Raw genomic sequence first — 16,079 nt, forward strand, 5'->3', positions numbered from 1 at the left:
TGCTTAAATTAAAGAAGAATTTTTTTTCCAATTTAAGGTAATATAGAACATTGCTTTCTAACTGAGTGTTACAAGGTGGATTGGGATTCTGCCAGTTGAGCCAAACAAGTCCACGTGTTAGTAATGTGACCTAGAATACTACAATCAATTTCACATTGCATACTTTAATCCAAACCAGTAATACACCAAATACTGACATTAATACATTAGAAGCAAATTTAAATCTAAGAAATGTGCAAAGATTTTTGCCCAAAATGATGTTAGTGTAAGGCAGTCGTTCTCAGACTCAGTCTTAGGGACCTCCTCTGGCTGCAGGTTTTTGGTTCATCCAGTTTCACAATCATTGAGACATTTTACTATTAATTGATCTCATTAAATTCGCTGTTTTTTCTCTTCTCTTGCTCTGCATTGAACAAAACGCAGCAGTGTCATTTTTATATTTATAAAACATAAGGAAATGTTTATATTTTTGCTATAGCTTTAAATGCTTAATTCTCTTTTGCTGTTTTCTTGTAATTTTCCCCTTTCTCTGTGTTGTTAGCTCCCTTAACCTTATCCTAATGAGTGGTGATCAGCGAAATTTAAAAAAATTCACAAAAAAAAAAAAAATCACAGCAAGTTTTCTGGATTTGTTTGTTAGCTTAGACTAACTTTTTTCCAGTGCACCATGGTGTTTGGTGAGGCCAGCATGACATCACAGAGCTGTAGCAGTCATGTTGCATTGGGATGTTACTACCTGTTGTGCTTTGAACACGCATACTGTAAGCATACTCAACCTTACACTTTACAAGACTACCTAGACTACTTCATGCATATGTGAATAATTAGGGCATATACAAGCTTGTGGGATGTCACTACCTGATCAGTACTCCAGTTGGATTTGCAAATACTTGTAGCATTTTCATTTAAGGGGTACATTAGCTGGCCATAATTAGAATATTATGAAAATACTTCTTTTTTCCGCATAGATTCATTGTACATATGTCGACATCAATGAATTTCAAAGAGTTTGCCAAAATACCTGAGTGTTTCCACATTTTCACAAAACGCAAAGCAAATTTAGGCAGGTATGATCAACACTAATCCTAATAATAACAATTAATAGTAAAGAGTAGGCATCAGAGCAATTGATACTCTGGGTGCTGAAAGGCTGCTTCAGCATCTGATCCACTAGTGTGCTCATTAGTGAATAGTAGATTAAATAACCAGAACACCTGGAAAAGGGGAACACAGATTTTAAAAAACAAGTTAAAAGGAAACACAAGATTATCCCCATGTAGCATACAGTATACTGTATAAATGCTTAGAACATTCTAATATAAATATACCAAACTTAGTTTTGTAGTTCTATATTGACCCAATACACAGGATCTGGGAAGTACAACTTACCTAATTAGGTCAGAAGTCCTATTAAAAACAGATGTTGGTTGAAGCAGAAATCTGCAGCCACAAGGTGTCCCCAGGACCGATTTAGGTTCACTTTGGAATAGTGATGCAAAGAAACACAATGTTAATGTTTCTTGGTTTCCAAATTACTTCTGTGGGAAAGATATGAGATAATCTTTCCTCTTAAGAAAGCCTTCAGGATTTGCCAGAGTATTCCTGCAGAGACCTCTGAGGATGTATTTGTCTCTAAAAAAATTGGCTTGCTACGGTATAAATTCTGTACAGTTCTCGTCTGCCAATAAAAGTGGGTTAAGACGCCAGCTGTGAGATGAGTATGTGGGGCATAGTGATTTTAGCTCCATGATCAAAGGGGTGTGGTCGGAGATAACAATAGCATCGTACATACAAGATTTAATTGTAGGCAAGAAATTGTTATATGCAAAGAAATAATAAATTCTTGAGTAGCAGTGATGCACTAGTGAGTAGAAGGAATATGCTCTTCAGTTTGGGTTTAGAAATCACCCGGGGTCTGATAAATTGTGATCAGTTATAAACTGTGTAATTGTCTTTGCAGTGTCATCGCCCCTGTGGCAGGAGACCTATCTAGGTCTGAATTTAAGACACAGTTAAAGTCCCCAGCCATTATAATTTTATGAGTGTTCACATTGGGAATGGATGAAAATACATTTTGAATGAAGTCCCTATCATCCACATTGGGTACATATATATTTATCAAAATCACTTTACAGTTAAATAAATTAGCCATGACAATCACATATCTCCCTTCAGGATCAGATACTATATCTGATACTACAAATGAGATTTGTTCTATGTTTAAGAATTCCCACACCTCTAGTTTTCTTTGTATAGCTGGAATGGAATATTTGGCCAGTCCAGTCTCTGTGCAGTCAAAACTGATCCTTACTTAATGGATCTTCTGTAAAAATATTATTTTAGCATTTAGACCTGTTAGGTGAGATAATACTTTCTTTCTCTTTAATTTGTGATTCAGACCTTTAACATTCCAGCTCACAAAGTTAACTGTTCGGTCATGGAGACATTTCTTCTGAACTTTTGTTGTCATTTTGTAGTCTTGACAGCTTTGACCTTAATTTCCAATTTTCCCAGTAGTTATTGCCATGAAGCCTATTGTTACGTTGGCACTTATAATTATGAGGATTTGAAGGATAAATTAGACATAGCTTGCTGTCTTTCTCTCCCCCCTAGTCCCCCCATTAAGACTTTTTCAATGGAAGCTGAAGTACAAATCCAAATCATCCAACATAACAAGTTGGTTATTCAGCCAATGACAAATAATACTGTTAAGAGAAGAATGTACCACATGGGGAGAAGGTCATCAGTAGAGTCCTCAAGGGTAATGGTCTTTTCCTTTGACCATAACTTTTTTTCATTTATATAAATGATATTAATTTTGATATTGTTAGTAAAGTTGTGAAATTTACATATCACACTAAAATTGACGGGAATTCAGATACTGAAGCTGTAATGAAAACAATTCAAAATGACCCAGGCATTGTTTAGATCTACACATATGCAACAGGAACATTAATTATATACTTAGGCTGAACTGTACATGTTAGTGTAAGCCACCACTGAAAGGATTTTAGATATTTACATTGATATATCATTGTACAGTACACAAAATTAATTACAAAATGCAAATTAAGTGTTAGGTTATAATGTAAAAACTGCTAAATTTAGATCAGTGTTATGTGCAGACTACATTATGTGCTATTAAGACCTCATCTGCAGTACTGTGTCTAGTTCTGTGTACCATTATACAATGACATTGCAGCACTGATAAACTACCTTGATAAAAAGTTAGGATTGTTCCAAAAATAACAGTTTGAGAAAAGGGCCAGGAGATAACATGAAGGAAACAATATGAAAAGTAGTCAAAGCGCTACAACTGGTCTATAACTAGAAAGTCAAAAAGACAAAACCAAAACTAAAAGTTGATCTTAGAAAATGTTAGCAAAAATGGTCACAACCAAGGGATCAAAACAAAACAGGAAAAAAGGGGAAAAAATAGCAAGCAGGATTTTTTGTAATTTATCCTAAAACTTAGACATTGACTGAGTAACACCACTGCAGAATTCTTTCAATTAAATATTAAGGATTAAATAGCAGACTATGTTCTTCCAGACACTGGTGAAAATTAGTACATTCAAGATATAAACCAGGAAGCACATTGTTTGCACAAAGAGATGTGGACACAGAAAAAAATAGTGTCATGTACTGTAGTTAAAACAGAAATATTGTCAACTTTTAAAAAATATCTGAGTGAGATTTAGAGACAACTTAGCTATTGAGCCTGATAGACTGAATGGTCTTCTGTTATTTGTCAGTCTTCTTATGTTCTTATGTATATTGATTAATCCACATTTTGTGTGCCTTGAAGAACAGTATTAAGGACTATAAAGCAAATTTTTAGTGAAGTCATTAGGCTATATACATTAAGTAAGTTATATTTTTGCTTTTACAGGTTCAAAGTTGAACAAAAGATTGATTTAAAAAATCAGTTACCTAAACTTGGAGTTAGAAAAATTTTTGAGGAAGGGGCAAATCTTGCATTTCTTAATGGTAAGTGTGACAAAGAATTTTATTCTCTTCCCTATGTAGCAGGAAGTCTCCATTTTTAAATACAACTTGTCCATAACATAAACGTTTTGTTTAGATATAATGGAACTAGAGTGCACCTCATATTCCTGTCATTTTTGTAGATCAGTTAATTTCCTATACCATATTTTCCTGGCTAAACTAACTGAAATATTTGCCTGTCTAAGAAGACTAAAACTGGAAACAGCTTTGCACAGAACAAAAAAAAATACAAGTACTCTACATTTGGTGGTGTTTAATAATAATGTGGTTGTCACTCTTTTCATGTTATGACAATATTCCTCTTAAAAGGTAAGTTTGTTTTTTTTTTTAAGTCAGTTGTTTCTTCACAATCATTGTATATATTATTTTGCCAAATAAAATTTCTTTCTAAAGCCAAGCATATTTTATTAATTTAAAAAAAAAAACCAGCTAGCCCATTATCGCCCTTTATAATGCAAGTGATGGGTTCCCGGAGTCCTGTTGTAAAGAAAACCCTTAAAACTTACCAAATGTGTCAATTTTTCAAGCCAAAAATGTAATCAAATATTTATCCACATGTTGAGATATCACACGTATTTCAAAACAGCATATCCGTCATTTTAAGATGGTAAAAAAGCAAACCATTGTTGTGTGATTCAGCCATTTTAAAAGGAGACTGACTGTGTGCTTGTCACTTCACCAGCTTCCCTGTTTATCTTCCTCCATTGTACCATTTCAGTCTGATAGCTAGTCACTGGTATTATATCTCTGGAGTCACCAATCTGTTCTTAATCCTAAGCATGTATTTTGTTTGTTTTTATCACTAGATTTTTTTGTGTTTAACACACCCGGGTTTTTTTGTCTACAACAGACCTAAGTTTTTATTTTGTGTTCCAAACACCAGAGATTTTCCCTATTCAAGCACGTGAACCTCATGCTATTTTCTTATTCTTATGGCGGAGTGGTGGCTCTGAGGCAAGGGATCTGCACTGGCAATCAGAAGGTTGCCGGTTTGAATCCCGTAAATGCCAATAGGGACTCTGCTCTGTTGGGCCCTTGAGCAAGGCCCTTAACCTGCAATTGCTGAGCGCTTTGATTAGTGAGAAAGCGCTATATAAATGCAAAGAATTATGCTGTGTTGCTGTTTGTTCTGAAACAGTTAAAATGGTGATTTACAATAAGTGGCCCTCCTATTTCATACAAATGCAGAATCAGGACAGGATTGGTTCCCCAATAGCCGTTCTATGGCCTGTATCAATCCATTAGCCCAGTGTCTGCACATAGACCTAAGTAAGTACTGTACATATACAATGGCTTGGACTGTTTATCACCAAATCAGAATCAGAGCAGCAGAGGTAGCTAAATGTTAATTCACCATAACAAGTGGATTATTAAAAATGAACAAACAGAGCACTTGTATGTGTGTGTAAAAAATCAATTGCCAGTGGTAAAAGACTTAAATTTGATAGCAAACATGGTTTATTTCTGACTGGACCAACCAATGTTGCATTATTTTACCGACAATACAAATACTAATCCATCTTTTGCAATGCTCTCAGACTGTATTGTGGCTAGTATAAAGTGGTACTTTAAATTATAAGACAGCCATTACAGTGAAAACTAACTTGCAAAATAAGAGAATCACCAACAGAGTACTGCAAATTTGGATGTGGAAAACATTTATTCTGTTATCAACATCTATAAAACTGTATCTGAAGAAGAGAATGTATATGTGTCATCTCTGGAACTGAACAAAAGCTAAAAACTTTTCACAGATGCCAAGATGATAAAACCTTGCGTAACTAATATAGTAGAAGAAAGTTTTAAGTCACTGTAAAAAAGAAAATGGTTATGTAACTTTTGAGACAACTACCATTATTAGATGATAATTACAGTGAAAAGAGCAGTAGTTTTAGTGAAGGTTGCCATCAACAGATGCTTTATACTTACTTGACTGCTCTGTTTTCTTGCACCATTAAAGAATGATAGAGGAATGGAGAGTGAGCCAGTGGGCAGCCCACTGGCAGGATAGAGCTTCTCTTTTACATTTTCTACTGTATGTGGAGCAGAGAGAGGCTAAGTGTGAAGGTTGTTGGCAGGCAGTTGGTACCTTTCCAAAGATTTTACCAGATGACACTGTTAGCCAGCTGTCCAACTTGTTGGCGGTGTTATCCAGTAGGTTGCACAACTTCATTAATTAACATAGGATGAAAGAAAATGGATACCATATTGGAAAAAGTATGTATTCTTATATTTCATGTGCCATACGTATTATGTGCTCTATCTTCTTGCCTCTTACAGGCACTCCCTCTTCATTGTTCATCAGCCATAGAAGCATACCTCCTGTTTAAATGGTGGCGAGGCTGTTGAAGTAGTGCTCTGAGTCCCCAAATGTTTTGATTTATTCTAAACATGGCAAATCTTGACCATTCTGATTAAAATATATCAAAAATGCAGTGAAAATATTATTTGTTTTTACTACACATAATTAGTTCCATCCATCCATCCATTATCCAGCTCGCTATATCCTAACCACAGGGTCACGGGGGTCAGCTGGAGCCAATCCCAGCCAACACAGGGCACAAGGCAGGAAACAAACCCCGGGCAGGGCGCCTGCCCACCGCAGACATAATTAGTTGTACATTTTAATTAGTGCATTCTCATAATGTGACAGTATTTGAAAATTGAAGTTTCAAAGTAAGGGTGTTAGTCTCACTAATCATGGAGCCAGAAAGTGTCAATGTGTTGCATATTTGGAGAGCTCAGGGAAGGAAAAATGTAACTTGTACATATGACAGTAATGACCCTATATTAAATAATGTTTGTAAAATTGAGCATGTCTACAAATAAATTTAAACTTTTTTTTTTTTTAAGATTCTTCTGGAAACAATCAAAATATGTATATTGGAAAGGCAGTTCAGAAGTCATTTTTTGAGGTCACAGAAGAAGGCGCAGAAGGAGCTGCTGCTTCAGGTATTATCATAATTATATTTTAATAAAAATATCCAGGGTGAATACAATTCTTACAAAAATGTCATATTGCTGTCCAAAGCAGTAATTGACAAAATCGAAAGTGAAGATGGCCTTTTTCTGACTTTTTATACTTGAGCAAGGCATTTAACCTGCATTTGCTTCATCCTGTGTATGACGTTAATTTGCATCAGCCCTGCAAGCAGGTCCTCCAACTTACAGGGAAATCTTGGGTGTTGATGGCAGCATTGGCACTCCAGCCACTGTAGAAAAACCTCTCATTGTTCCAGTGTGGTGCTGAGGTGTCACCCGATGCACTCGGGTCCAAATCCAGCTGGTTTGTCGTGTTGTGGGTACGGCAACACGCTTTAAAATCACCACATGCCCCCAATCTTATACCAATGTGCAACTCCTGTACGATGCTGTTTTATGATTTGTAAATATACAAAGATAAAAATCTTAGTGAAACTAACTGTTTTCATTGGCTTCTGTTTTAGCGTAAGCTTAAGAAAATTCAGTCTGGGGTCTCTGGTACTTTTTAAGTTATTCTATGAAGAGCAGTATTGGTGCTTAATATAATATATTAATAATTTGCTTGATTAAATTCAAGCAAAGTAAAACATCGTAATTGTAAGATGAAACAGATGAGAGAACCTAGATGAAATTAAAAAAGGAAATAACAGATCATCTTCAAACATTAAAGACCAAAATGAGTGAAGTTAAAGGCAGGGCTTGATGAATGATCTCAATGAGTTTCTTTTACTGGAAAACATCAAGTTTGCAACACAGCTTTAAAATCTCAACTACAGATCCTTAAACACAAGTTAAATCTAACATACTGTATGACAGAAAATGAACCAGCCATCACCTTTTATGACTGTAACCCTGAAATAAACATCCGAATGAATAAAATGTCATTGTACTCTCTAAAGGAAAGGATTAATATATAGCTACTAATGTGTCTGTTACCGTCAATGTGTGAAATTAGGTATTGTGTAGAATGCTTAGAAAATCTATAGAATGCTGAAAATGGGACATCAAAGTATGAAATGATTAAAATTTCAAACATTCCCTAGGCATTCTATGTAATGCCAAAAGACATACTGACTTGTCTTTCTTTATAATGCCTAGGTATTATATACAATGCATAAGGAAAATATATAGCTTATTAAAGTAACACAGACATTTCATGCTTTGCCTAATAATGTGTTCGATACAATACCTGATTTTCACACATTGCCTCTAACATGTCTACCACAAAGCTAGAATGCTTATAAAAGCCAAAGAATTGAAAAACAGTTACAAAATGATATCCATATGAAATCTAAGTGCCAGAGAAGTATCACATCACACAGAGGAAAAAAAGAGTAATGCAAATGTGGAAACATAAGTGAAAGAATTTCTGGAAATAACTGAAAAAGATAGTCCACATTGTTATTTGGAAGAAGAAGAATATGTTGTTAAATTTAACAAACTTAGGAAAAGTTTAGGGATGCCATAATGAGGGATGCTCAGTTGGAATTCTCACCCTTTTCAGTATTTCAGTTCATGTTCACTGCTCTGTCACTTTCTTACTCTTTTATCAGGGCTGGATTTCAAGAACCTTGCCTACCAACTTGCTGTAACATTTAGTGAGGTAATGGCTATACAATCTTGAGTTGAGTTAAATTAATAGCCATAGTTAAAATGCTCCCAGAAGGTACAATAGGTTGTTCAAACAAAACAAAAAAAAGCAAAATTAAGCCAACACATGTGAAGAAATCTTGGACGCATGCTGGGATAGCCAAATAGCCAGCTACTTCTGCGGGTTCATATGGGTATTTAGACAACTGAACTGTGAAACTCTTGTACAGCTTTTTAACCTTGGTGTATTTTGTGTTATGCCAGTGCTCAGCCGTGCATGGCTGGTGTCTCTAAGGAATGTTAAGCACTGTTAGGCACTGTTCACTTAAGTCATCTCTGTGGAGGAGCAGTGCATAATACTGTAGATGTGCCATAGAATACTGGAGTTGCCCTAATTGTGTCCACATGCAGCCCCATTCTAAACTCATAATTTGTTTAGGTAACACTTTGTAATAATTTGTGTAAGTTTTTTCATTATTGAACCTTTACAAACATTTACAATGGCTGTATAATGTCAACTTTAAATTTAGACACTATTTACCAATAGTGTAGACGTACCAGTTAAAAAGGAGAGGTTTCCTAGACAGGAAAAGAGATGGGATGACATATGTTGTGGAGAGTGCGCTGTGAAGCATAAGGAAGAAAGTTTGGTGAAGCTCAAAGAAAATATGTTTACCAAGCACTATAAAGCCCAAAGTGTGGATGACAGATGCTGTGAGTATAGGTGAAAAGGAAAGGAGAGAAAACTAGAGGAGGAAGTGGCATCCTCGGGTCCAGGACAAGCCGGGACTGTCTCCATCCCTTGGCCAGTTTAAAAGCTAGCACATCTCAGTTAAGGGGTGTCCCCATGGCAAGAACGTTGAATGGGTTGACACTGTACATACAGTGCATCCGGAAAGTATTCACAGCGCATCACTTTTTCCACATTTTGTTATGTTACAGCCTTATTCCAAAATGGAATTAAATTCATTTTTTTCCTCAGAATTCTACACACAACACCCCATAATGACAACGTGAAAAAAGTTTACTTGAGATTTTTGCAAATTTATTAAAAATATACAAATTGAGAAAGCACATGTACATAAGTATTCACAGCCTTTGCCATGAAGCTCAAAATTGAGCTCATGTGCATCCTGTTTCCCCTGATCATCCTTGAGATGTTTCTGCAGCTTAATTGGAGTCCACCTGTGGTAAATTCAGTTGATTGGACATGATTTGGAAAGGCATCTGTCTATATAAGGTCCCACAGTTGATAGTTCATGTCAGAGCACAAACCAAGCATGAAGTCAAAGGAATTGTCTGTAGACCTCCGAGACAGGCACAAATCTGGGGAAGGTTACAGAAAAATTTCTGCTGCTTTGAAGGTCCCAATGAGCACAGTGGCCACCATCATCCCTAAGTGGAAGAAGTTCGAAACCACCAGGACTCTTCCTAGAGCTGGCCGACCATCTAAACTGAGCAATCGGGGGAGAAGGGCCTTAGTCAGGGAGGTGACCAAGAACCCGATGGTCACTCTGTCAGAGCTCCATCCCTACAGTGAAGCATGGTGGTGGCAGCATCATGCTGTGGGGATGTTTTTCAGCAGCAGGAACTGGGAGAGACTAGTCAGGATAAAGGGAAAGATGACTGCAGCAATGTACAGAGACATCCTGGATGAAAACCTGCTCCAGAGTGCTCTTGACCTCAGACTGGGGCAACAGTTCATATTTCAGCAGGACAACGACCCTAAGCACACAGCCAAGATATCAAAGGAGTGGCTTCAGGACAACTCTGTGAATGTCCTTGAGTGGCCCAGCCAGAGCCCAGACTTGTATCCGATTGAACATCTCTGGAGAGATCTGAAAATGGCTGTGCACCGACGCTTCCCATCCAGCCTGATGGAGCTTGAGAGGTGCTGCAAAGAGGAATGGGCGAAACTGGCCAAAGATAGGTGTGCCAAGCTTGTGGCATCATATTCAAAAAGACTTGAGGCTGTAATTGTTGCTAAAGGTGCATCGACAAAGTATTGAGCAAAGGCTGTGAATACTTATGTACATGTGATTTCTCAGTTTTTTTATTTTTAATACATTTGCAAAAACCTCAAGTAAACTTTTTTCACGTTGTCATTATGGGGTGTTGTGTGTAGAATTCTGAGGAAAAAAATGAATTTAATCCATTTTGGAATAAGGCTGTAACATAACAAAATGTGGAAAAAGTGATGCGCTGTGAATACTGTAGTTCATGGCATTCTTTTCTATACACTCTTTACTTCTCTCCTGTTTTGAGCCTCACTCCTTACTAAAAAATTCTTCCCTTGATTGTGTACATTACTGACTCACATGTCTTTCCTCTACCCACGAAGAGGTCACTACAATACATTTACAAGGAGAAAATAACTGCAAAATGAAAACATATGAACATATATGACTGGCAATAAACTCAAAAATAAATTCTTGTGTGAACAAAGTAAAAACCCATATCTGAAGCCGAGTTTAGTTCGGTTGGTTTACTACCATTGTGTGATATGCATTGCAAGGCTAGTTTTGTAGTTTGGTGCACTTTTTATTTGACATTTTCAATTTTGTCATTTTATTTTGTTTTTTTTTTTTCAGTTCTTTTTGGTTGTAACGTTTAGTTCCCCATTATCTCCTTGGTAAACTGTTGTTTCCATATACTGGGCCAGTTTCAATTTGTGTACTGCTTTTAATCTAAACCCTCTAATACTTTGTAACGGTCCAAGATTAAAGATCAAAACATTAGGTTCAAAGCTGATGTGATCAAATCTGAAGCTACCATTTTTACAGGATGTGCTAAAGGAGAAATTATATTTATACCCAAAAAAACTGTTACTTCTACTAATTACTCATTTCATTTTTAAAGAATACAGTTTCCTAAAAAATGTGCAATGTGTTTCACCTAGATTAAATTACATGTATAATACTTTATATACTATACTATATATATTTTTTTTTTCAGGAATGATTGCACTTACTAGAATGTTAGTTTTGTATCCACAAGTAATGGCAGATCATCCTTTCTTTTTCATTGTAAGAAACAGGAAAACAGGTGAGCAATAAAAGTTTTTAACTGTATCATGATGTTGTATTTACCTTCACTGTGGACAATCGTTAATTAAAAAAACCTTTCCCAATGAATATTATTTATTATAGAAGTTGAGTATCCCTAATCCGAAAAGAAATGTGAAACGTTTTAAGTGCAGACATGATGCCACAAATGGAAAATTCAACACCAGGGTTCTCTTTTATAAAACTTTGCTTGGATTTTAGTGTGATAGTTACACATATGCCAAAAAAATTGTGTGTGAATTCATATCATATGTGCTGATTCAAAACAGATTTATTTTTTCTAAGCAGGGTGCGTGTCGAGAGAAGTCCCTCATGAAGGATAAAGTGCCATAAAGCAGTGACACGTGATTGACAATCAAGTGGGGTTTGGGGAGGGGGGGGGGGGGGGGGGGCGGGGGGGATATGAGCTGTGTCCTGTAACACAGAACCACTAAGCAACAAAACACAGCTGAGAAGCTTTGTCCCCCGCGAAGCAACACAATAATACTTGCACTGCAGTTCAAAAGTGCTACGTCCCACCATTAAAATTGCAGATGACTTGTACATTATTAGAATGTCACTGCTTGAGGTTAACAAAAGCAGCTTCATTCTCGCTTGGTGCCCTTATTGCAATATGAGTTCATTTAGTCACTGTTGCAAAATTTCTTTTTTTATTTTGGCAAAAACATGCTATGTTGTATGTACAGTATATACTCTAACAAAAACTGAATATAACACCTCATTGGTGTTCAAATAACTTCCAGCACAGCGGGCATGATTGAGTGAAAGTTGGCTGACATATTCCCAACCTGTCTGCCAGTTCCTGAGAAGTAACAAAAGGTAGCCAATATATATATTTTTTTTTTTTTGGTGGGGTTGATTTGACTTGAACTTAGTTCTGTAAAATTTGACTTGCTTGTATGAAATGTTATTTGCTTTTAATAAAATGTTAAAAAAAGGTAGCCAATATAAACTAACAAAACCCCAAAAAAGTTCTTCAGTGCAAATAAGGCAAATATTCTCTTAAAAGATAACTAAAATACAGTCCCATCAATTCATCACTTTTGAGGTTTAATTTGTTTCTCATGTCACAATACATTAAATTAATGGCTTGGTGATAAGAATTATTATATGCTGCAGTTGTCATTTAGCTAAGCTAGCTGCATTTCCCTACTTGATCAAGGGTGTCCCAAGATATCTCATTATGCATATGCAAATATTCCAAAATCTGAAATATCCAAAATACTTCTGGTTCCAGACAGTTTGGATTAGGGATACTCTACTTGTAGAGCTTTTTATTTTGTCTCTTTCCAGTATAGTATGATAGAATACTTAATATAATAAGTATACAGTGTATATATATTATGTATATATTTGGGGCGGAGTGGTGGCTCTGAGGCTAAGGATCTGTGCTAGTGTCCAGAAGGTTGCCGGTTCGAGTCACTGTCAAAAGAGATCCTACTCTGCTGGGCCCTTGAGCAAGACCCTTAACCTGTAATTGCTCCAGGGGCACTGTACAATGGCTGACCCTGCGCTAACTAACATATTCCTAATACAAGAAATTGTATAAGGCAAAATAAAGAACAAAGCATTTCTTTCGTGAAATGTTTTTGATAAGACAGTAGGTGGCAGCATTGATCTGTCTGTATTTACAAAACTTCACTAAATTGACTGAATGGATATTATGGACTTTATTATTACTGAGTGTATCAACCCTTACCCTTCTTAAACCTAACAGCTCTATCAGAAACATAAACTAAATGTGGTCTTTACATTCTTACAGTTAATCATCACAAAGTGATTTGTAGAATCCGTTATTCTTAAAACAAATCATACAAGTTGAATTGCTACATCTCAATGTGGTGGTGTCAATCTTGGATCCTCGTGGCCCACCAGGGCTGCAGGTTGTAATTCCATCCACTTTCTTAACTGGTAACTAATTAATTACTGCTGCTAGGAGAATATACCTGTTTTTCGACTAAATATTATTTGATTTGCTTTTTAAGATTTATAGCCCTTCGATTTTCTTTTTTCATTAAATAGCTGATGAACAATAATAAGATGGAATGTGAGACAATAGATCAAATGCTGAGTGATATTTCTTGTTCTGTCTCAGATTTGTATAAACTAATGTGCCAGACTTTCTTAGTGTAAATGTTTTTATTTGTTGATAGTATGTTTAATAAATCCAATGTGTTAATGCAAGCTAGTAGTTCTGTTTTTTCACTAAAAATGCAACACTGCTCCTGTTGTTAATTAATTAAAATTCAGAATGTGACCTTTCAAACAAGATTTTAAAACTTTTTCATTTCAACATCATAAAACAGAACTCTTAAATTATAATAATATTTTGCTTTGAAAACACACCCAACATATTCTGGAGCCTGAAAACAGATACAACACAGTACTAATTGATATTCTGCACTCTTCCACGTTTGTTTCTGATCATTGATCCCAAATTACATAGCAATATCCCTGTCTGTTTCAACAACAGACACCTAAGGGGGCACAGTCATCATTTACAGAATAGATATGTTAATTATACAAACCTTGAAAGGAGTCATTTTTCCTCTGTCAGTCCATTTTTTTTCTTTTTTCATATTTGTTCACAAGATGTCATAAACCATCCCATCAGTTTTGGATGAAAAGTAACCAACTAACCTTGAATGGTAAGCGAGTTCATCACAGGGCACACTGATGCAGATACTACCACAGTCACTCATGCAAGATTAACTTAGAGTCGCTCATTAATATAATGTACTGTATACTTCTTTAGGCCAAGGAGGAAAAAAATCAAAGAAAACTTTACAGATACACAGCGAGGTCATGCCAAACAAGACTAGGCCTTGTTGTTTTTTTATTTTTTTGTTTTTTTGGTAACATTAAATCATTTGAAATAATAAAATAATTTCCATATTTTTGACTGTGTCCTTTTCTGTTACACAGGTGCTATTATTTTTATGGGAAGGATAATGAACCCCGAGGTTAATGAAGTCAACATGCATGATTTTGATGCACTGTAAAAAAAAAAGTTTGGTAAGCTGCTATTTAGTATTTGGTGCATACTGCATATATTTGTTCCATTTCTTTAAGTTCTGCTTTTGTTACTATTAACTAGTTTGATAATTTAGTCACTGATAATAAAACAAGCGGATTTGTTGTTTTTTTTCCCTTGATACAGCATTTGTTGGTGCTTTTAAAGTGGCTTTACTTTCTCACCTTTTTCACATGATTTGTATCAGTGTTTACATAGTGTATTTTATTATTGTGTATAAACAACAGTATTTATTACCTATTGAATGTATTTAAAAATGAAAGCTTTGTAATCACAGCTATGAAATCTGTTTTTAATGTTAATTTAAGTTCTAATTTGTTTTGGTTTTTTGTTGAAATGTGCAAAAGCACAAAGAAAGCTATTTTCACTTGCAACATGATGAAATCAAAGCTTGCTTGTATAATTTATAAGAGCAAAATAAAGTGAATGTGTCAACAGTTTTTGTTCTCTTGTATTCTTTTTATTGGTAAATGGATTTTATGAAGAACTTTCTAAAGTTTTTAAATATTCTTAGTAGCACTACAGAACATTTTTCAAAATACCACACACTGCATAGTACCGATCAAAGCAAGTTACTTCATTATTATTACATTGTGAACGGAATTATAAATAGAGAATTTAATCCTTAAATTAGAGGACTTTAAGGATTAAAGAAAATTTGAAAATTAACTTAAATATTACATACTGTATTTTTGTATACATTTTTACTCCTCATATATTATTATATTTATGCTTTTTACCCTTCCTTGCTTCAAATATTACAAGACCTGACTTTTGAAAACTTTGTTATTGTGATATGTTCAGGCCTAAGGCAGAAAACATTAAACCACAAGGTTGTCAGTTCAGTTCCCATCTCTGCCTTACTAGTTCGCTTTGTAAACAGTGTATGTAAACAACTATAATGTTTCCAAATCCTGTACGTCACCTTGGATAAAGGTGTCAGCCAAACATGAAGTAATCATTTTACCCATTTCTTCCTCCCGAAAAACCAAAGATAATTTCAAAATGTTTTTATATGAATCTAAGGGGTTGTCATTTGTCATAAACAAACTGATTTGATTTTGAGTAATTGTTTTTAACTCACAGTATTCTATTGTACAGTGACCACCATACACAATGGGAGATCTGGGAGTCGTAATAGACTCTATGCTATCAACTTCTTGACAGTTTTCAGAAGCCATTAAAAAGGCTAACAGAATCATAGGTCATTTAACACGATGAGCAGAGTACAAGTCCAAGGAGGTTATGCTAAAGCTTTATAACGCACTAGTGAGGCCTCATATGGAGTACTGTGTGTAGTTTTGGTCTCCAGGCTACAAAAAAGACATAACAGAGCTAGATAAGGTCCAGAGAAGAGCAACAGGGCTGATTCCAGGGCTACAGGGGATGCGTAATGAGGA

The 16,079-nt window shown here is 35.5% G+C and overlaps 1 protein-coding gene across 3 annotated transcripts in view; it reads left to right on the top strand.

Annotated features, from left to right (window-relative positions):
• The window catches only part of serpini1 (serpin peptidase inhibitor, clade I (neuroserpin), member 1), a 39,611-nt gene extending 24,492 nt beyond the window's left edge, over positions 1–15,119 (top strand). For all 3 annotated transcript variants that reach the window (XM_028794481.2, XM_051923596.1, XM_051923597.1), the window contains exons 6-9: positions 3,893–3,990; positions 6,862–6,960; positions 11,536–11,625; positions 14,571–15,119. In XM_028794481.2, the coding sequence (XP_028650314.1) occupies positions 3,893–3,990; positions 6,862–6,960; positions 11,536–11,625; positions 14,571–14,647 (364 nt within the window). In that variant the 3' untranslated portion in view covers positions 14,648–15,119. The remainder of the gene's footprint in view (positions 1–3,892; positions 3,991–6,861; positions 6,961–11,535; positions 11,626–14,570) is intronic.
• The last annotated feature ends 960 nt before the right edge of the window (positions 15,120–16,079 follow it).

This window comes from Erpetoichthys calabaricus, chromosome 2, assembly GCF_900747795.2.
Source record: "Erpetoichthys calabaricus chromosome 2, fErpCal1.3, whole genome shotgun sequence".
In the NCBI taxonomy this organism is placed as follows: Eukaryota; Metazoa; Chordata; class Cladistia; order Polypteriformes; family Polypteridae; genus Erpetoichthys; species Erpetoichthys calabaricus.